Genomic DNA, 21,727 nt, shown 5'->3' with positions numbered 1-21,727 from the left:
GCCTGCTACAGACCACCCTCCCAAACACAGGAACCCCACTCGTCCTTCCTGAGAATACTGGAAAATATGAAGGTCTCTCCAAACACCATTATATTGGGCGACTTCAACTACCCAAACATAGACTGGGAGCATTGCTCCAACACCCTAGCCCAAAGGTTCCTAGAATTTATAAACTCAAATGCTATGGAACAACTTGTTACCACTCCCACAAGAGGGGAAAAAATACTGGACCTGATCATCACCAACATGGGGACACTATGCTCCAGACCAGAAGTGTATCCCTCACTGGTAAGATCAGACCATAAACTAATCTCACTGGATATTCACATCCCGACCCCACCCCCTGCCCAGAAAACCACAGTGAAAAACTTCTCTAAAGCAAATTTCACATGCCTCAAAACCGAGGCGAAATCCTTCAAAGCCCCCGGGCCAGTGGAAAATACGGCCCAGACCGCAGAATCCTTTATAAATGCATTCTATGAACACCTTCAGGAATGCATGGATCATGCAATCCCAAATAAAACCAAGACCCAATCCTCCAAAGGCAGACGTCCTGTCTGGTGGACCCCAGCCATAAACAAACTATACAATAGAAGGAGGAAGCTACTACATGATAGAGCAAAATCCCAAAAAGGGAAGGCATCTCTGATCAGTATTAGCAAAAAAACTACGGGCACTCATAAAATCGTCTAAGGCCAGCTTCGAGAGAAAAATTGCATAGGACACTAAGGATAATCACAAGGCTTTCTTTAGTTATGTTAGGAACCTGGGTGGGAATTCCCAGATATGCTCAGAATTAGTCCAAAATGACAAAAAATACACTGAGCCCACAGACATTGCCAACATCCTAGCTGACAGGTTCAGTGCAAACTTCTCCCCCCCCCCTCCCCACCAAAAGGGCAAATATCTATCCCAACAGAGTGCTGCCCCCCTAACATCTCAGATGCTCAGGTAAGAGCCGCCCTCACCAAAGCAAAAACACAGCATCAATGGGACCAGATGGTGTCCCGGCTCGTCCTACATGAACTCCAAGAAGAGCTAAACCCAAACATAAAACTACTGTTCAGTCTTAGCCTTACTACAGGATATGTACCCAAAGAGTGGCGTACAGCAACAGTGGTCCCTCTCCACAAAGGTGGTGCCTCAACGGATCCTGGAAACTATCGCCCCATAAGCCTGACTAGCTTGGTCTGCAAAGCTATGGAAAGGATCATCATGGACCTCATAAATAAAGATATTGGGGACCTACAGACACTGGATCCTACCCAGTTTGGCTTTGTTAAGGGCAGATCCTGCCTCTTAAACCTGGTTGATTTCTTTGAAACAGTCACCAAGGCCATTGACGAGGGGAAGGTGGTCCACACAGCCTACCTGGACCTCGCAAAAGCCTTCGATACAATACCCCACTCGGGCATTATAGATAAGCTCACCAGCTTAAATATAAACCCGTATGTCACTAGATGGGTTGCAAACTGGCTCAAGGACAGAACCCACATGGTTAGAATTGCTGGAGCCATGTCAGACTCCAAACCAGTTACAAGTGGTGTCCCACAAGGCTCAGTCCTGGGACCTCTCTTGTTCGGTATATATTTCTCGGCGGTACAGGCCAACACGGAAGGACTGTGGCTGACCAAGTTCGCAGATGACTGCAAACTGGGCGCCATAATCAACTCTCCAGCTGAGACAAGCATCCTCCAAAAGGGCCTCATAGAAACAGACAACTGGTGCCAGAGCCATGGCCTCAAGCTAAACGCCAAAAAGTGTATAGTCATCCCCTTTGGCAAAAACAAAGTGCCCACAAATTACCACATAGGTGGTAATCCATTAAGTACAGAAGAAGTCATTAGGGACCTGGGGACCCAAGTTGATAGCAATCTCTCATTTGACAACCACGTGGCCAAAGTGGTTAGAAAAACATTTAATATAGCCCACCTAATCATGAAGGGATTCACATCTAGATCAAGAGAGGTCATCGTGCCTCTTTACTCATCCTTCATCAGGCCCATAATTGAGTACAATGCCCCTTTTGGGATGTACCTTACCCAGACACCTGCAGCAACTGGAAAGACCCCAAAAGTACCTCACTAAGAGGATCAAAGGGCTCAAACAGATGCCATATGCTGCCCGGTTAAAGAAACTCCAGCTCTACTCAGTGGCATACCGCCTGCTCAGAGGCGATCTGTGCCTGACGTATAAAGCCATGTCCAACCCGGAATTAATGGACATGCTGCACCTCAGAAAATCCAAATCCCATCGAGCTACACGCTTGAGAGACTTGAACCTCAGCACTGAAATAAATAGGACATGCTGGAGGGACAGATTCATAACCCAGAGGCTCCCTTCACTCTGGAATAAAATCCCATTCCAGGTTAGGCAGAGTCCCACATTGACTCTCTTCAAGAGGAATCTTGATGAGTGGATGGGAGATCGTAGGTTTACCCCGGCTATCACTTCTGTGTCACTGTTAGAGAGAGGCACAGTATACTAACCTCAAAAAAAGGCATAGCAAAATTAATTTAAAATGGGTGGCGAAAGCCAAACACACTCTGGCTAGGCTTATAAATGCCCTAGGGCAGATAGCCTAGTATGAACCTATGAACCTATGAAACTAATAATCATAGTTTTCACTGAAGAAACAAAAGAAAAGCTATTTATTTTATAATCAGAAAACACAGGTAACATAATGAGAGCATAGGTACAATAAAAAAATGGTAACAAAAATCTTTGCACGTGATCTTTAACACTTTGTTAAAGCCTTAAATATTTGGTCATATATAGCAGATTAGCAATACAAATGTATTTGAAACATAAGAATAAACTGCACTCTCAGGCTTACCTTGAGGATCTGTTTTAATTAAAGAAAAATGTCTATGGAAGGGGAAACTACATTTATTGAGTGGCACTTCTTTATCAGGTTTTTATATTAATCATACTATTTTGTTTTTAACAGGCTTTACAAATTACATGCGGAGTCCAGCTGGTGATATTTTTAACCCAGAACATTCTCAGGTGAACCAAGATATGACTGTCCCTCTCTGTCACTACTACATTGCTTCTTCTCATAACACATACCTAATAGGTGATCAGCTCATGTCCCAGTCCAGGGTAGACATGTATGCCTGGGTTCTGCAAGCTGGCTGCCGCTGTGTGGAAGGTAAGAACCTACAACCCTGCTAAAATGTAAGTGTAATCTATCTGTCATTTTAGAAAACTATGCATTTTTGCTGCTTGTTTGATAATGTTGCTTGCCATTGCAATAGGGATCTCAGTTATGGTGCAAGTCGGAGTTCCTTTTAGGATCATAGGATGTTACTAGGCTAATGGCCCTGGGGCCTTTACAAGCCTAGCCAGGAGTTTATCTCCAAAAAGAAACCTCAGTCAGCATAACTTGGATAATTTAGAGGCATAACTTCCAAACGGAAAAGGATTAACCTTGTTCTCATGGCATGAGAGAAATGGAATCTTCCACTGGTATATGGCCATATGGTGTGCATAAGGAAAAAAATCAATAAAATGGTAACACCAAGTCACTACTCTGCTCAGCACTTTTAACTTAATCTACTTTATATTGAATTCAGTAGTGCCAAACCATAAACTACAGAGAAGAAGGCCAGCATGTCTCCAGTTAGAACTGCACCAGTTGAATATGTTGTCTTGTTTTTCACAGTCTTGTAACACAAATTGTTCCTGCACTTATCTTGGCCTATTACTCACCCTAATTATCTTTTCTTCTTCAACAGGGAAAGAATATAAATATATAACAAAGGTTCATAGGTTCATAGTTCATAGGTTCATAGTTCAGTAGTAAGCTAACTGCCCTTGCAAGCCATTTTAAGCCTAGCCAATTATCCCTTGTGAGACTCAAACCCTGCACCTTGTGTTTGTAAGGCAAACACCTTAGCCATTAAGACACCCTCCCAACCTCCTTTTTTATCCATTACTTTGCTGATGGTTTGGCTCACCATGCCTTGCTCAGCACTTAGTGGGGAAGCAGTCATCTCTAGTGCCGTGTTTCAAGACAAGCCATCACTAGTCAACAAGGAAGCATACAGAATGCAGTTGTTTTTCATACATTAACCAATTAAGCGTACTGCCACTCCACTTGGTCCTTATAGAGGATGCCAGCATTTAGGCATGTATCAGATTCTTCCAGAAAGAATTACTGATCATCAATTCAGTGTTACTGTTGTGTACTTAGCCCATTTTCCACTTACTCCCTGTCTAGTATTGTATAGCTTCAGCACCCTTATTAACACCACTAAATTCTCTGATGAGCCTTGCCTCTTCAGTGAACCATAACTAGTTGGCAGTGCAAATGCTGCAGTTTTGTATGATTGTACCAGAAAAAGGGATCATGAAGTCCCTCTGGTTAATAACAAAGTGTAACAGGATTAGATCTCTGGCAGTGCAGTGTAGTGGATTAAGGGATCAAGCTACATTTGGTTTCTATTCTGTATATTCAGAATGGACTTGTACACCCACCAGTAACATACAGGGTGTCTGATCAAGTTACTTAGCCTAGGTCTGCCCTGCAAAAGCATACTCATGTATCTAGATGAGTCTGTGCCTGTAAACTGCAACAAGTACCTAACTATAATTGCTACCTACACCCCCCCCCGGAAACAACCCCAACATAATTGAAAACATTCCTAACTGTGTACCTTTTACATTCCCACAAGAAACCATCATAATGGGTAACTTTAACACTGATTGGAACTCCTGTATCTCTGACAATCCCACCATAGGTTCATAGGTTCATAGGTAGGTACTAGGCTATCGACCCAAGGGCCTATGTAAGCCTAGCCAGCAAGGTTCCATAGCTTATGCCACCCAAGAAAGTTATTTTCCTGTGCCACTGTCCAGCAGAGACACAGAAGTGATCCCCGGGGTGTATTTCCTATTTCCCATCCACTCATCAAGATTTTTCTTGAAGAGTGCTAATGAAGAACTGTGCTTGACATAGATGGGTAGCTTGTTCCAGAGTATAGGAAGTCTCTGGGACAGGAATCTATCCCTCCAGCATGTCCTGTTTATTGTGGTGACAAGGTGTAAGTCCCTAGAGTGTGTAGCTCAGAGGGATTGGGATTTCTTTAGGTGTAGCATGTCCAACAGCTCTGGGTTTGACATAGCTTTATATGTTAGGCAGAGATCACCTTGGAGTAGGCGATATGTTACGGAGTAAAGCTGGAGTTTTTTGAGGCGGTCAGTGTAGGGCATTTGTTTGAGGCCAGTAATCCTCTTTGTGAGGTACTTCTGCAGCAGCTGGAAAGGCCACAGATGTCTTGTGAGGTGCATTCCAAAAGGGGCGTTGTACTCTATAATGGGTTTAATGAGTGACGAGTAGAAGGGAACAATGGCCTCTTTTATTCCTGGATGAGAACCCTTTTATGATGAGGTGTGCCATGTAGAAGGACTTCCTGACTACTGTGGCGATGTGACTATCAAAGGAGAGACTACTGTCCACCTGAGTCCCAAGGTCTCGTATCACGCATTCGGTGTTAAGTAGATTGCTGCCTATGTGGTAGTTCATAGGTTCATAGGTTAGTACTAGGTTAACTGCCCTTGCGAGCCATTTTAAGCCTAGCCAATTATCCCTTGTGAGATTCAAACCCTGCACCTTGTGTTTGTAAGGCAAACACCTTAACCATCATTCATGGGTACAGAGTTTTTACCAAAGGGGATGACACTGCACTTTTTGGCATTGAGCTTGAGGCCATGGCTCATTAACCTCCATGGCTTTACCCCATTTATACAAACTGCAACTAGAATAGAAAAAAGTCACCAAGAGGCAATCTATACTTGACTGGGTCCTAAGTAACAAACCCTCTCTCGCCTTCAAATCTGGCTGTCTTCCCGATTACATCAACAACCATCTTTCTACTTTCCTTCTAAGACAGCATATTAACCCATCCCAGACACACCTACTACTTTCAATCTCTCTTAAAAAAAAAAAAAAACTTTCACTCCCAAAACGTTAACTCAGTCTTACAACTCAGTGACTGGAATCCCCTTAAAACCCCTTCCTCTTGCTTCTGCTCTACACTATTTTAATTCCACCTTTCTAAACATACTAAACAGATTAGCCCCCTGCAGAACTACCAGAGTAAAGGCTAACTATGTACCTTGGTTAACAAACAACACTGAAAACCTACTTAAACAAAGAGATAAGGCTTAGAAAGTATGGCATTCTAACAAAAATCAAGTTAACCTAGACTACAGCAGACAATGTCAGAGCCAGGCCAAGTCATAAATCAGACTAGACAAAAAAGATAATACTCCAAAATTCAACAACAGCATCACGACAATCCTAGAAAATTTGGGCCACCATAAATAAACTACCGAAACCAGGTCAACCAACTACACCTTCAAATTCTATTAATGACAGCATAGCTGCACAGTTTGATACATTATTTATACATTCCATTCACTCACTTTCCAGTGCTCCTCCAAATCCATCTCCTTCTGTTCCAACCATACCAAAAGATTCTAACAGCAATTTCGCCTTTAAACCAGTTTAAACTTCAATAAAAAAAAAACTACCTTTAAACCCACAATCCTAGCAGTAGACAACCTACCAACAGAATTCCTAAAACTAGCTGCAGAAGTGATTGCCTATCCCATCACTATCATAATCTCTATTTACTAACCAGATATCTTCATCCTTGCCAACTGCCTCAGTAGTGCAATATGCTGATGACACCACCCTTATATGTGCCGCCCCCCACCCTAAGTGAACTACAAACCCTAACCCAAAACACCTTCACCCTAGCCAAAACCTGGTTCACTAACATCAAACTTCTTCTTAACCCCCAAAATGTCTATGTGTGTGTGTGTGTATGTATGTAAATATATATATATATATATATATATATATATATATATATATATATATATATATATATATATATATATACACATTCATAGGTACTTTCTAGGCTATAGATCTGTGAGGCTATTAAGAAGCCTAGCTTTACATTCCCATTTTTTGTAGCCCTTATATTTTTGTATGAATAACCTTAAAGATTTGGGACATTTTTTTCTTTTCTGCTATCCGTAGGGGACATGGGTACTAAACCAGGGGTGAATTTACAGTTTCATATCTAGACAGACTAAGAGAAGTATTTTGCTTTATGTGAAGTAGGAGACAATTCCTTAGATATCCCATCAGCATCTTCTATTTATGTTGTAAAACAGATTCAGCTGTGTCACGTGGGAATTCACACTCCTATTGAACCTATGTATGTGCAGTAAATTTGAAAAGATGGGGCAGATAAGGCTCTGTATGCAAGACTGTGGTCTCCTCTTAGTAGCCTGTATGATACAAATAAGAGGGACAAGGCTTTGAGATGGTCTGCATAGTTTCTATCATTTAGCACCTTGATTTTTTTAGTGAGAAAGTATTGTGTTCATTCCAGTTGTGACAAGTGTTTGGGTAGGTACATACCAAAAAGTGCATTATATTCAGTTATTGGTGGAGTACAGTGAAATGATTGCATCCCTGGACCTGAATGCTTTACCTTTAGATAATAATTGTGAAGTGAAGAAGGATGTTCTTACAGTATAGTGGATGTGTGGTCATCCAAGTACAGTTCGTTGTAGACTTCGATTCCTATATATGTAATGATACTTTTTGGGTGAATGGCTTGTACTTCACTTCAGTGATAAACCCGCTGCATACCAGCCAGTCCACACAATTTAAACTTAATTTTATTAATTTATTCTACTAATGACTCTTCTCATATTTACTTTCTCTTACCTCTTTCTACTCACTCCCTTCTGAAGAACTATCTCAAAACACCTTTGTTAATTAGTCTCTGATGCAATTTAATTAACAACGCTTTTAATTGCTTATGCAAATTTACTCTTTATGAATGTTTTACTAATGTATAACTCCCCTATTCCTATACTGTAAATAGAAGTAAATGTCCTTCCTAGTATAAATTTTCTCTTTTTATATTTTAGATTGAACCTTATTTCTGTATGTATTTTTTACTAACTATTTGCTTTCTTTATGTAATGACTTGTTTGTATTAACCTTAATGTGGAGCTTTTCTCCCTGGGCCTCTGCTGAAAATGGAAATATATCCAGTTGGACTAGCCCGGTAAACAAATGTAAAATAAAAAAAATAAATAAAATAAAATAAATAAAATAAAATTTACCAGGTAATTGAACTGGTTGTTGTTTTTGCTGTTGTTGTGCACTATACCCATACACAACCTTGGCCACAAGGCTAGGGGTACACATATCATATATGAGCTGTAGTACCTAGATAAAACCCTTGTAGACATAGGGATTGTATGCTAGATTTTCTATACAGAAAATGACTGGAGATAAAACTTGATCCCTGTAACCTGGAGGTGTAACACAGACAACACAGTGCATCTAAAATTATTAGTAATCAAATTGCTAATGCAAAGAAGAGGAAGAGATATCGGAGTCATTATTTTTTGGAGTGGTTAAAAAGTAGCAGTAGTATAACAGTCTAAGTAAAACGTTGAGAAGTACTTTACATCCTGATGGTAGGCAAGCTTCCTTAGGTAGGTCCTTATGGGCTTTACACAGTTGGCATTCACTTTTTATTGATTTGGTTTGTTTTACCTGCAGTGCTACACTTTCTTTTTTATCTCCTGAGTCATTCTGTTTACCAGGAAGATGTAGTTCATGTTTTGCCCTTTTCCTAAAATCAATAAACAAGGAAGTGTCTTCAACTGTAAGGCAGGGATTAATTTTAATGAGTAGAGATGGGCCAGATGTTTTTTAGTCAGATACCAAAACATCAGGCAGGGATGTTTTCGTGGATTATGGTGGTTTCAAAGATAGACCTGCACTGGCTTGTACATTACCAGGCTTAAAACTGACAGCAAAGTGGTATGGAAGACATTTTTCTTTCTTTTAATGGACTTTTCCTTTTTCAGTGTGAATAGTTCTTGAAGACCTGAAAGTTGAAATTGAGTAATAATTCCTCCCAAATTCCTTATGAATGGCACAATCTCTGGGATAACAGCATGAAATACTAGAATAAAAAATAACCTTGGGCTCACTGCATGCTAGTACAAGTACTTTTGATCAGACTGGCTTTTCTGTTATGGGAATGCATACGTAGAATGCCTGGTATGTCAACTATTCCATGTTTGCTCTGAGTGTCTAGAAATGCATTTAATAACTTCTGTATTCCTCCTCTCTCCATACTTCAGTATACTAAACTATCTTGGCAGCTCCAAGTAAACAAATGGAGCATGTAAAATGTCTGCTGCTGTGGAAAAGAAGTTGTCATTGTAAGAGTATAATTCTAGGACTCTTTATGGACCACTGAACAGAAAGAGTTAACAGACTTTGACTTTTGTTTTAATGATCAGTCTCATAAGCATGTTGCATAAACAAGAACTAAAGGAAACCTTTCAATCTTTTTACTAGTTGATTGCTGGGATGGACCAGACGGAGAGCCAATTGTCCACCATGGATATACATTGACCTCGAAAATCCTCTTCAAGGATGTTATAGAAACCGTGAACAAGTACGCCTTCATAAAAAATGAGTAAGTACTGAGCCCGACCCTTTTATCAAAGACACAGATGAACTGACATATTTGCTGGATATATTGTATGGGGGGGGGGGGGGCAAGTTGCATTGTTCCTCTTACATCATCAAGATATACAGACCATTTCTATGCAATCAAATATCATATTAATATGGCTGCAGTCACAATATTTTTGAATTTGTGGATGAACTTATGGGTTTAGGAGTATCAGGAGTAAAGGATTCCTTGATAACATCAGGGAAGGAGTCCTAAAATGTATCTCTATGTATCTGACAAGTAATGCTTGTGCTTTCAGTGCAGTAAATGAAAGCCAATCCCAATTGTCAAGATGAAACAGAACTCTCTATATTTTGACTGAAAAGTAAATCTGCATATTTTGTTTAAACAAATCTGAAAAAAGTGTTCATTCTAAAAAGAGGCTGCTATAAATAGAAGTGCATGCATGTGCGAGGAGTACTCCTTTTTCAGTGGTAACCCGTACTTAAGTAGGATAAGTATTTCATAATGATGGCCCCAGCATTTTATGTTGAAATAATAGCTGCTTTATAGGTTTTGTTAAGTGCACCAGGTATATATCTGTAAAACAATTCAGTGTTGTTAGAGAATAATACAGTCAGCCAAAGGAAAGATTATTTAGAAATTGTAACACTACCAGTTTGGTTATTAGAAATCTCTGAAAATGACACAGGCCTTAGTAAGTCTAATACTTTTGGTTGTAAAAAAAAAAAATATATATATATATATATATATATATATATATATATATATATACATACATACATACATATATATATATATTAGAAAATGGAAATTAAAATCTAAATCTGCTGCAAGTGGAGTATTGAATACTGTAATTGAGGTAAAAAGAACTGGAAGTATGATCTTCAGAAAAGGGAATGAGTAAGTTACACACAAATAATTAGAATTTGTGGAAATAATTCATGCAGAATGGTGTTCAGGAAGAGGAATTACATTTAAGAGAAAGAAGTCAGGAACAGAATAGTTTTTGTAATGCTAGAGTGAATGGAAATTGTTAAAATACAAACTGCATGAAAATAACAAAGAAATGTTATAATTTGTTTTATTTTATGTTACTGTTAATGTACCTTTGTCACTTTTTAAGAATGTCACGTTTAATAAAAATGTTTAAAAAAGTTGTTTTCAGAAAAAAACGTGAAGGTGAGTTACATTATTGAGATGTAGCAAAAATCTTTTTGTCTCAGTTTTCTTAAAATTCAGAAAAACAGCTTAACAAGAAACCTAAAGAACCAAGTAAGAATATCTAGAATGGCATTTGAAAATCTTCAGAATCCCACAGTTACTTCTGAAAGAGACAAATACCTATCAAAAAATCCTCGCCCTTTGCTCCACCCCTTCCTTCCCTCATTTATGGAGAAAATGTGCGCAGCTTCTATCTTGCGCAGCTTCTATCTCATTGGAGGAATAAACTCAAAAGGAAGTAATGAGGGCAGGTAGAATAAATCATTTGTGTATACTTTTTTACCTTTATTAAGCAACTTGTTTCTCACCTGCAATCTTCTTTTCTCTCCCACAGTTACCAGTCATGCCCACAGTATAATCTTAGAATAAAAAGATGCATGTAGATTATGTATATCATTTTATTCTATGAAGCAGGAAGCGCTAGAGGAGCGCAGAGCCATTATTTTACTCTTGACATGGCTTTGCAACTGTGAAATCAAGTGCAGCAGTGCATACTTCAGAATTGTGTAGGACCTTGGATATTTTTATTTATTTATTTATTTATTTTACTTTATGAATTGGTATAATACCCGATAACCCCTCACCAAAATCAGTTTCCTAATGGAGACATTGAATTCCTATGTATAGCAATTCCAGTTCACCAAAATAGAGGAAAGGAACTTGAGATACGTACATGACAACTGGAATCATAACAGACGAGGGGACTCGGTGTAAAAACCCTGAAGACCTCTGTAGAGTTAAATCCAAAGAAAGTGTGCCAGGCATTATATCAGTGTATTGGAGGGAAAAGACACGTGGAGAGAAGACAAAGGCAAGGCACATGTTGGAAGACAAAACAGCAAGTGTGCTACAGAAAAGTAACAAAATATGTGTGTAGAGGGACAGCTTAGCTCCCTGTGAGAGCATTTTCACAAGTCAGAAAAGAAGGCAAGCAACCGTGAGGTCAGAAAAATAAGGATAGGAAGGTGTTTCCCTTAAATATACACATTACACACACACACACACACACACACACATATTTTATATATATATATATATATATAAAGTCAGTGTCATATCAGTAGAGAATGGTTATTTCCCTTATTTCATCATTTCGTATCTTTAGCTAAGATCACATTCTCTGCGTTGGTCTCCTTTCTGCCATTAGGCAGAGATTCTGATGCCACTAGATAAATGCAACATTAGCATTGTCCTTCCTTCCCACGTGCTGTGCCTTTTGACAGTTTGGTTGAAGCCCTGTTGTTAGTGACTGTTTTCACATGCTTATCATATTTTAGTAAATCTCTGTCTTTCCATGTATTGTGCTATGAGGCACAATCACAAACGTAAGTGAGTAGAGTAACACTCCTGCAGATTTTCCTTATATTATGTAACTAATGCATTTTATTCAAGCTTGCAACAATACATTATGCTATGTCACTATAAGGGTTTATTGAGTTCACATAACATAAGTGAAATATTCATGGACATATGTGGTTTTCGGTCTCTGAACATGTTGAAAAGGCAAAGTGACCAGATACTCTGCTACTATGTCAATGGCTATTCCATAACATTCTTAGGAGTTTCAAGGCAATTTAGTCCCATCAGTGCATTCAGGCTGTACCCCCCCCCCCCACCGGAATACTAGTCCAGTCAGTCCCATGGTAAATTTGAGAGTACCCATCCAGTCATCTCGGTTCTGTTTGAAGCATGATAACATATCACACTGCTTAAACTTCAACTGCTTTTATTCAAGAGATGGGGGGGGGGGGTTGTGTAAGGAATCTGGCTCTTCATCACATTTTGTTTATCTTCTGGTGAAGATTCCTTGTTTTGGTTTTGATATTTGATAAGCTATTAGGCTTGTGATTATATAGCAGATGAAGGATAACCGGGTCTCCTACCATTTGGTGGGTAAGGCACCCTTCATCCCTAAACCTCATCATGTATTGAGTAAAAGGTTAGAGCTTCTAGTCTATCTTGGTAGCTCAAGGTCTTTAAGGCTAAAAACCTTCTTACAAACCTCTGGGGTTTCTATAGTTGCTTGATATGTAAACTGAGGTACATCACAAAGGGTTGTTGTACTCCATAGGTCTAATCATTGCTGAATAGAAGGGGACAATAGCATTTTTAAAACTGTATGATACAATGGCAATTAGTTTTGCTAATCAGAGGAATTTTTTAACTACAGTAGCATGAAGTTATGGGAAAGAGTAGTGGAAGCAAGGTTAAGAAGGGACGTGATGATTAGTGATCAGCAGTATGGTTTCATGCCAGGAAAGAGCACTACAGATGTGATCTTTGCTCTGAGAGTGTTGATGGAGAAGTACAGAGAATGTCGGAAGGAGTTGCATTGTGTTTTTGTAGACTTAGAGAAAGCATATGACAGGGTGCCTAGAGAGGAGTTGTGGTATTGTATGAGAAAGTCAGGGGTGTCAGAAAAGTATGAAAAAGTGGTACAGGTTATGTACGAGGGTAGTATGACAGCGGTGAGGTCTGCGGTGGGAGTGACGGATGCATTTAAGGTGGAGGTGGGTTACATCAAGGATCAGCTCTGAGCCCTTTCTTATTTGCAATGGTGATGGACAGGTTGACAGACAAGATCAGACAGGAGTCCCCGTGGACTATGATGTTTGCAGATGACATTGTGATCTGAAGAGAGAGAAGGGAACAGGTGGAGGAGACCCTGGAGAGATGGAGATATGCTCTAGAGAGAAGAGGAATGAAGGTCAGCAGGACTAAGACAGAATATATGTGTGTGAATGAGAGGAAGGATAGAGGAATGGTGAGGATGCAAGGAGTAGAGGTGGTGAAGGTGGATGAGTTTAAATACTTGGGGTCAATAGTTCAGAGTAACGGTGAGTGTGGAAGAGAGGTGAAGAAGAGAGTACAGGCAGAATGGAGTGGGTGGAGAAGAGTGTCAGGAGTGATTTGTGACAGACGAGTACGTGTAAGAGTGAAAGGGAAGGTCTACAAGAGGGTAGTGAGACCAGCTATGTTATATGGGTTGGAGACAGTGGCATTGACAAAAAGGCAGGAGTTTGAGCTGGATGTGGCAGAATTAAAGATGTTAAGATTTGCACTGGGTGTGACAAGGGTGGACAGGATTAGGAATAAGTATATTAGAGGGTCATCCCAGGTTGGAAGGTTTGGAGACAAATGCAGAGAGGTACGATTACATTGGTTTGGACATGTGCTGAGGAGGGATGCTGAGTATATTGGGAAAAAGATGGTAAGGATGAAGCTACCATGTAACAGGAAAAGAGGAAGGCCTAAGATAAGGTTTATAGATGTGGTGAGAGAGGACATACAGGTGGTTGGTGTGACAGAGCAAGATGCAGAGGACAGGAAGAAATGGAAACAGGTGATCTGCTGTGGCGACCCCTAACGGGAACAGCCGAAAGAAGAAGAAGATAGTTGCCAAGTGATGAAAGAAGGAGAGGGCAAGACAGAGAGAGAGAGAGAAAAACTGTCACATCACAACATTTTTATTTTGTACTGGGTGTTGTCTATAATGTGTGGTGAGGGTGGAGGGTGTTTGTTTAATTCAGTTATACTACACCTTTTTTGCATTTAATTTTAGTCCATTTTCATATACCAGGTATTAACTAGGGTAGGTTCTTTCTGTATAGTGTAGGTGTCATGACAATAACTCCTAGTTTTCAGTCATCTGCAAACTTATTTAACCAGAGGTCCCTGGTTCTCAGTTTGGAGATTAGACAAGTAAAGGCCCAAAAGAAAGGGTCCCAGTACAGATCCATGGGGTACACCTGTAGCCACCTTCACCACCTTCAAGTTTTCATACTAGGCACCTCCCTAGTGAACTATGCAGGTTCTATCTTACCATGTAAGGCTCTATATTGAAAGCATTTAGCTTGCTTTCAGTGCTTGCATGGGATATGGTGTCAAACATGTGGCTAGGTCAAGATAGACTGCATAAACAGCATGATTATTGTCAACAGCCTGTGTAGCCCCATTGAAGAACGTAACTTTAATAGGCTGGATTTCCCTTTGATGAAGCTGAACTGCTGAGAGTCTAACCTTATATCCTCCACAGTTTTGCAGATTAGATTTGTAAGGTTGATGGATCTATAATTACTGGGATCCATGATGGAGCTACTCTTGTGTAGGTTCATCACTGTAGATTAAAGAGTTTAAAGGTGAGGGTAAGCAAGGGCATGTTTGGCGCTATTAATTACTCCTTCAGATATGTTGTCTGGTCCTGCGAGGAAGTATTGTTGTCTTTGATAGTACCTTCAAAACATGTGCCTTGGTGGTAAATGGGGGAGGGGGGGTTGGTATATGTGGAGTTTGAATAGATTTTATGAGGGTGAAATTTGCACTAAACTTGTTTGCTAATATATTGGTGAAGTCTATTTGGTTGGAGTGAGTGGTCCCATTTAAGATGAGCTCTGAGCATTGCTTGATATTTCTCCTTACTTTCTTAACATAGGTGAAGAAGGTGTTGTAGTTATTCTTAGCTTTTGAAGCTAGTTTAAATTCATGGATTACTTTGATATTTCTAATAGTAGTTTACAGTTCTTTGATAATATTTTTGTACTTTTCTTGGTATTCTCAGTCTCAGTAGCGCAATAGGTACCACACTCACTTGTGATGCTGGAAGATCAGTAAGCTATAGATTATGTTCCCATATCAGGTAGTTGGATTAATTTTCCAATACTGACACTGCAGGGCAGCATAAGGCGAGTGTTGAGCGCTTAAGTTTCCCATCCCTCAGACAAGGCATTAAGCAAATGCCCCACCTGCCTAGGTTGTGCTACCTCAGATAGATGCAAAAGATTCCATGGCACTTACTGAAAAAAGTAGAGGAAGTTTAACAGTGCCCTAGCCAACTTTCCCCTAGTGAGCATGAATACCACCTCAGTTCTCCCCTCAAAACAGGACATTGGCCAGTTGGGATTAACCCGTTTTACAAAGAGTAAATTAATAAAATAAAATTAAATGGGAATTTTTAAATCTGCTGTATAACTTAAGGATGTTATTTTTCCTTTTGGAAGTAAAGATTAATTATGTTGGTGGAACACTAGGGTGCTTTCTCTGAGTTTTGCATTGTATTTTGCTTTGGTTGAGACTGTTATTTCTATGCATTTGTTTATGCAACCATAAACCTCCTTTGTGAAGCTGACTGCTATGTCAGCATCTCAGCTGATTGCTGCTACAGATGAATTTAAAGATTTTGTCATATAATTGTATGAGATTTGCTAATCTGACTTCTTTAAATTCAGGGATGTTGGTTTCAGAGGCTTTGGAGATTTTCAAGGTAAATGTCACAAGTGTAAGGTTCACGAGTCTAGTAAAATCACTGACAACTCAGGATAAGAAATGTCTAAAGTATTCCCGAGTCATAAGCCTTTTAGTTGATTCTTGATTCACTTTGTACATTTCCATAGGATGGACATTTTGTATGTTACAAGTTTATGGCCCTTACCAAGCTAGGGAAGGCCAGACAAAAGGAACAGTATATGAATAAGCTATATTTGTGAGGATCAGATCTAGAATATTAAGTCCTCTGGTGGATTTATTAACTATCTGTTCTAGTGATTTGCTAATGAATTCCATGAACTTCAAGTCATACCCTGTATTGGCGTTATAGGTGGTCCAGATAATTTCAGGGTAGGTAGTATCCCAAAGTAATGGTGCTGTTTTTAATAGGGATGTTTTAATACTTTCAGGGATACAGCATGATTGTCCATGGATAGCAAGGGTGTCCTGTAACAGCGTATACATCAGCAGTTTGTCTTAGTTATAGTAATCTGGATGTCTATGAATTATTTTTGTGCATCTCATCCATAATTACTCAGTTGTGGTGCCATTCATAACTAAGTCCTAGGGCTATCATAACTACTCTGTTCTGGTGCCTTTCATAACTAGTCTTTTCTGGTGCCTTTTGTAACTTAGTTGTGGTGCCTTTCATAACTACTTAGTTGTGGTGTCATTCATAACCACTCAGTTCTGGTACCATTCATAATTACCCAGTTGTGCCATTCATAATTACTCTGTTGTGGTACCATTCATACCTACTCTGTTGTGGTGCCATTCATAATTACTGAGTTGTGATGCCATTCATAACTACTCAGTTGTGGTGCCGTTCATAACTACTCAGTTGTGGTGCCGTTCATAACTACTCAGTTCTGATGCCATTCAGAACTACTCTGCAGAAAGTTTGCTAATACCTCACTGATATTTGCAGCAGCACTTGGTCCTAATCATGCTAAACCAAATATTTAATATATTATGTTCTCATTCAAACTTCTTCACTTTTTATTTCACCATACTCTGTACTGGGCACTGCATTATCTTTGTGGTTATGTGTACAAAAATGAAAGATAAATTATTATATTTTTAAGGGTAAAAAGATGCAAACAACACAGGATGAATGTTCTGCCAAAGAAAAGAACAATTCCAAGTACACAAAAATAGACAGAGAAAAATGAGGCCAGGGCCAAGTCTGTAGAAACAATTTATTGAAAAGCAATAACATAAGCACTTTTACAGTTTTACAACTGTTTCATCAGATGTTACCAATCACACAATTCAGCAGGTTTAAATAACAAGCTCAAAAGCCCTCCCATCTTTCAAATAAGCCAATTAATAACTTAAAGGAGAAACAAACCTGTTAAAACCATCTAAATGTATATATAAAATCTACCTAATGATAAAACTCATATAAAGTATCGATATATACAAGCATATGTCAAAAAATTAGAATAAACATATATACAGCTTAAGCCTACCTAAATAAGGGTCTAGCCTTTAATAAAGGTTTGAGAGGAACATTGTCATTCAGACCTTTGCCTACATCAGCTCTCATCTTTACTATCCATCATAACTCATTAACTTCTGTCCTATTTCTATGGTCCCCCAACCTCTCATTAATGGGTGTTCTGTCAATGACTAGAAATTTAAACTGATGTGTATCTTCATGGTCCATCACGTGTTTGGCTAAAGCACTGGAAGCCATTTTAGTGTTAATGTAGTACAGATGTCCTCTTACTTTCTTTCAACTTCCTGTCTGTCTTGCCTATATAAAATGACATGCATGTCACGAAGTAGGCCAGATAGACTACATGTTCTTTATTACAGCTAGCTGTAACCTTGAAAACAAAATTCCTATTCAGGTCAGGATGAAAAAATTGTCCAGAAGTATCAATGTATCTACAATAATTGTAATGACTACAAGGTAGAGTAACCCCTATCTATTCTCCCTCAGTGCTGACATTTGATGTTTTGGGATAACACAATAGTCTTTTTATAGATGTCATGTTTTTAAACACAAAGCTGGGGTTAGATCCAACCACCTTACTAATATCCTCATCAGCAGTGAGGATAGGCCAAAACCTCCTATATACATTTAAAACAGGCCTTACATTACTGGAGTAAAATATCAGTACTCTCGTGGTCTTTCTCCTCTCTGTCTTCTTACCTCCAGAATTCACCCTCCCATCCATACTGGAGAAATAGGGTAGAGCTTCAGTATTCCTTAATCCCTCAACCTGCGTTAGGATGTCATTAACCCTCCCAGGGTTATAACCTCTATCAATAAACTTGGTCTTCAGATCCTGAAGTTCTTGTTTGAAGGCTTCCTCCTTAGCACTCAATCTGGAGATCCTCATAGCTTCCCCCTTTACAACTTTATCAAAGATATGTCGGGGGTGTATGCTTCTGTGTATCAAGCTGTTGGCATAACAGCCTTTCCTGTAGACTGACATAGTGATCTCCCCATCCAGGTCCTTACTAACTCTAACATATAAAAAATTAATCTCACTGTGAGAGAGATTCATTGTAAATCTCAGAAAATCCATACTGAAATTGATATAGCTGTGAAACAATTCCAGACCTTCTAGTGTTCCTTTCCATATTAAAAACAAATCATCGACAAAACATTGATAAAAACAGTGTACTCCTTATACAGACTATTTAACACTGCTTGTTCTTCCCAGGAAGCCATGACTATGTTGGCGTAGCTATTGGCACATGAGGTGCCCATAGCTATACCGTCTTTCTGTAAATAGATCCTGTGTTGGTACATGAAGACATTGTTCTCTAAAACTATCTCTATCAATAAGCAAAGTAAATCAATGAACTTGTCATCAAACTCACTATGGGAGGCTAGAAATTGTTGCAGTAAAGACACCCCCTTCACATTGGGTATACAAGTAAAAAGAGACTGTATATCCAAAGTAACAAAAACAAGCTCCCTTGCATCTGTCCTATCATTCAGGAACAGATATAAATCTTCCATAAATTGTTTGGAGTCTCTTAAAATGATGCCATTTCTTTCCAATAGAGGTCTCACATGCTGCTCTAAGAATAAGAAATAGGCTCTGTGCACCAATCATGCCCTGACACAACAGGCCTGAGTGGAAGATTCTTATTGTCCTTGTGCATCTTCGGTAGCCCCTGTATCATGGGTATTAGCGGCTCCTCTACCTTAAAATATTGAAATGTAGAATACTCAATAACTCTAAGGATGACATTCATGCAAAGCTTTATGTACTCTAATCATGCTGTGCACTACATTATAGTCAACATTCATGTAGACATTTTTATCATTCATCATCAAGTCCATATTACGAAAATAATGCTCACTATCCATGACCGCTATGGTGAAGCAGTTGTAAAGCTGTGAAAGTGCTTACATTTTGGATCTTCAATAAATTATTATATTTTTTTACTTGGTAAAAGTTTAAATATAAATTTAAACATTTGCACTTTGCAATTATCTTTGGTCACACTCATTGTCAGTAATCATTTAATAAATGTGCCCTTTGCATAAGCAGGGTGTTATATAGACATTAGAGGTCACATGAATTCCGTTGGTTACGGTTGTTTGCAGACTATGCTCTGAACATTTATACAATTGCACCCATGTCATCATTTTCAAAATCTTGAATTAAACATTCAAATGTGTTCTGTTAAAAAGTACTAATTATTTCTTAGAGTGAAACTCTGAAAAGTGAAACAAACATCATTTTATGCTCAACTCCTGAGAGACTTGCTTGGCTACAAACATCTGCATTACAAGCTGAAGCTAAGTGAAACTTGCAGTGGTGAATTTTAGTCTTCTTTTAAGTACAAACTTGCTGTTTTAAAAGTACTGTATTTTCATTTTTTCTGTTTCCTAATTGTGTGTTTCTGAACAGTGTGTTGTGTGTCTCTCTGCAGTTAGTTCTCCACCCTCCCTCCCTGTTCCTGTGTTGGTATTAGTGTTGGTGGCTCTGGAATTGCCCGTCCCTCCTTTAAGTCTGTATTAGAACACTCCTCCTTGGTCCATCTCATTTGCTCACTTAACCGAGTACAGTTAGATCATATTCTGAGTCTAGTGTTCACTCTACTTAATACAGAGAGAAGATTTGAGAAGGCCATTTGCTTTTACTGTATTTGTGTTTCCTCCTACTTTATTTTGTTTTCTTAAAAGTACTCAATTTTATTTATTAACTGTGGTTTTGGTGCTGCGGTAGCATTGTCGCCTCACAATAAGACGTCCTGTTCGATTCTCAGCTAGAGAGTCTTCTGTGTGGAGACATGCGTGAATGGGCGTACCTTCGTTGAAAGTTGTGCGTCATGGACGGCAACTCGGCATGTAAAAATCTACTGTCAATCATTAGCGGATCGGAGTACCGCTGTGGCGACCCCTAACTGGGCAAAGCCGAAAGACACAACAACAACTCAATTTTATTTATTCTGCTGCATTTATTACTGCTTGGTCGTAGCCTGATTAAATTGTAACTGTTATTTTAAGTCTTTTGGTTTAAGCACTTGGGCTTCATACAGGCTGTTTTACATTAAGAAGGTTTGTGGTCTGCACTGTTGTGGCAGGACAGGTAGCTTACATCCTTCTAAGTGGAGGATTGCTGATTGAAGGCCCAGTGTTTGCTATTCTAAAAGTGCATTAGTTCTGGCTTAAGCATTTGGGCTTCAGGCCAGTTATTCTACATTAAGAAGGTGTGTGGTCTGCACTCTTGTGGGAAGAGAGGCTGGATTCTGCCCTACTGAGCTTATTGTGACTGCTTATTTGAACTGTTTCTTTCTGAAATTGGTGCACCTTGTTGCTGTAGCATAGACCAGATTCAGGCCTGCTGAATCTAGCTTTGTTTGTAGCACTGATCCAGGCCATCTTTTCTGGAGAAGGTTCCCCTGCACCCTGGTAAGCAGGGGTGTGCAGTTAGAACTTGTCTGATTGAAGACTGCTGGAACAGGCCTCAGTTTTGAGCTTTTTTCTGGTTAATTGGGTAACTTGTTTAAATCAGTTTGTTCGTTTTCTATTGTTTTATCTCTCTCTCTCTCTCTCTCTCTCTATATATATATATATATATATATATATATATATATTGCACTTTATGCATCTGCTTTTACTGTATTTGTGTTTCTTCCTACTTTATTACTGGGGGCATTGACTAAAACTCTTTTCTGCAATATATAACTATAAGTATCCTTTTCTGTGCTTTTAAACTGCTTTTTTGAGTGTATCTGCTTTATTTTCTGGAAAAAAAAAAAAAATATATATATATATATATATATATATATATATATATATATATATATATATATGTATGTATATATATATATATATATATATATGTATGTATATATATATATATATATATACTTGTTTCCTGCCTTTCTAAGCTAGTATAGTCCAGTTTTCAGGTTAGTGCTGAATTCAGGGCTGTGTTACAAATCTCTGTGTTTGCCCATACCTTACTTGGATAGAAGGAAGTTTCTCTGTTCATCTGTGAGAGAGGGGAGCTTTGAGCAGCCTATTTGTCCCTGGAGGAGTGGTTTCAGCCCAGAAATTAGTAGTTTATTGGTCATTTTTGGTTAATTTCTATCTCTTTAATTTCCCTGCTATAAATACCATATTTGCCCGGTTTTGCGTACCGGGCAGCGCCGGTTAGCTAGGGTAAAATTATTTCCGGCTCCACAGTCTCCTCTTCAAATTTTCCCTTGGAACTAGACAACTCAAG

The 21,727-nt window shown here is 39.0% G+C and overlaps 1 protein-coding gene across 3 annotated transcripts in view; it reads left to right on the top strand.

The window, feature by feature from the left end:
• PLCH2 (phospholipase C eta 2) overlaps window positions 1-21,727 on the top strand; it is a 1,923,638-nt gene that overhangs the window by 1,118,713 nt on the left and 783,198 nt on the right. For all 3 annotated transcript variants that reach the window (XM_044062990.1, XM_044062992.1, XM_044062991.1), the window contains exons 7-8: window positions 2,951-3,154; window positions 9,416-9,536. In XM_044062990.1, coding sequence (XP_043918925.1) covers window positions 2,951-3,154; window positions 9,416-9,536 — 325 coding nt within the window. The remainder of the gene's footprint in view (window positions 1-2,950; window positions 3,155-9,415; window positions 9,537-21,727) is intronic.

Source organism: Protopterus annectens, chromosome 2.part1 (genome assembly GCF_019279795.1).
Source record: "Protopterus annectens isolate FY-2018-M chromosome 2.part1, PAN1.0, whole genome shotgun sequence".
NCBI lineage: Eukaryota > Metazoa > Chordata > Ceratodontiformes > Protopteridae > Protopterus > Protopterus annectens.
This window is presented reverse-complemented; position numbering and strand designations above follow the sequence as displayed.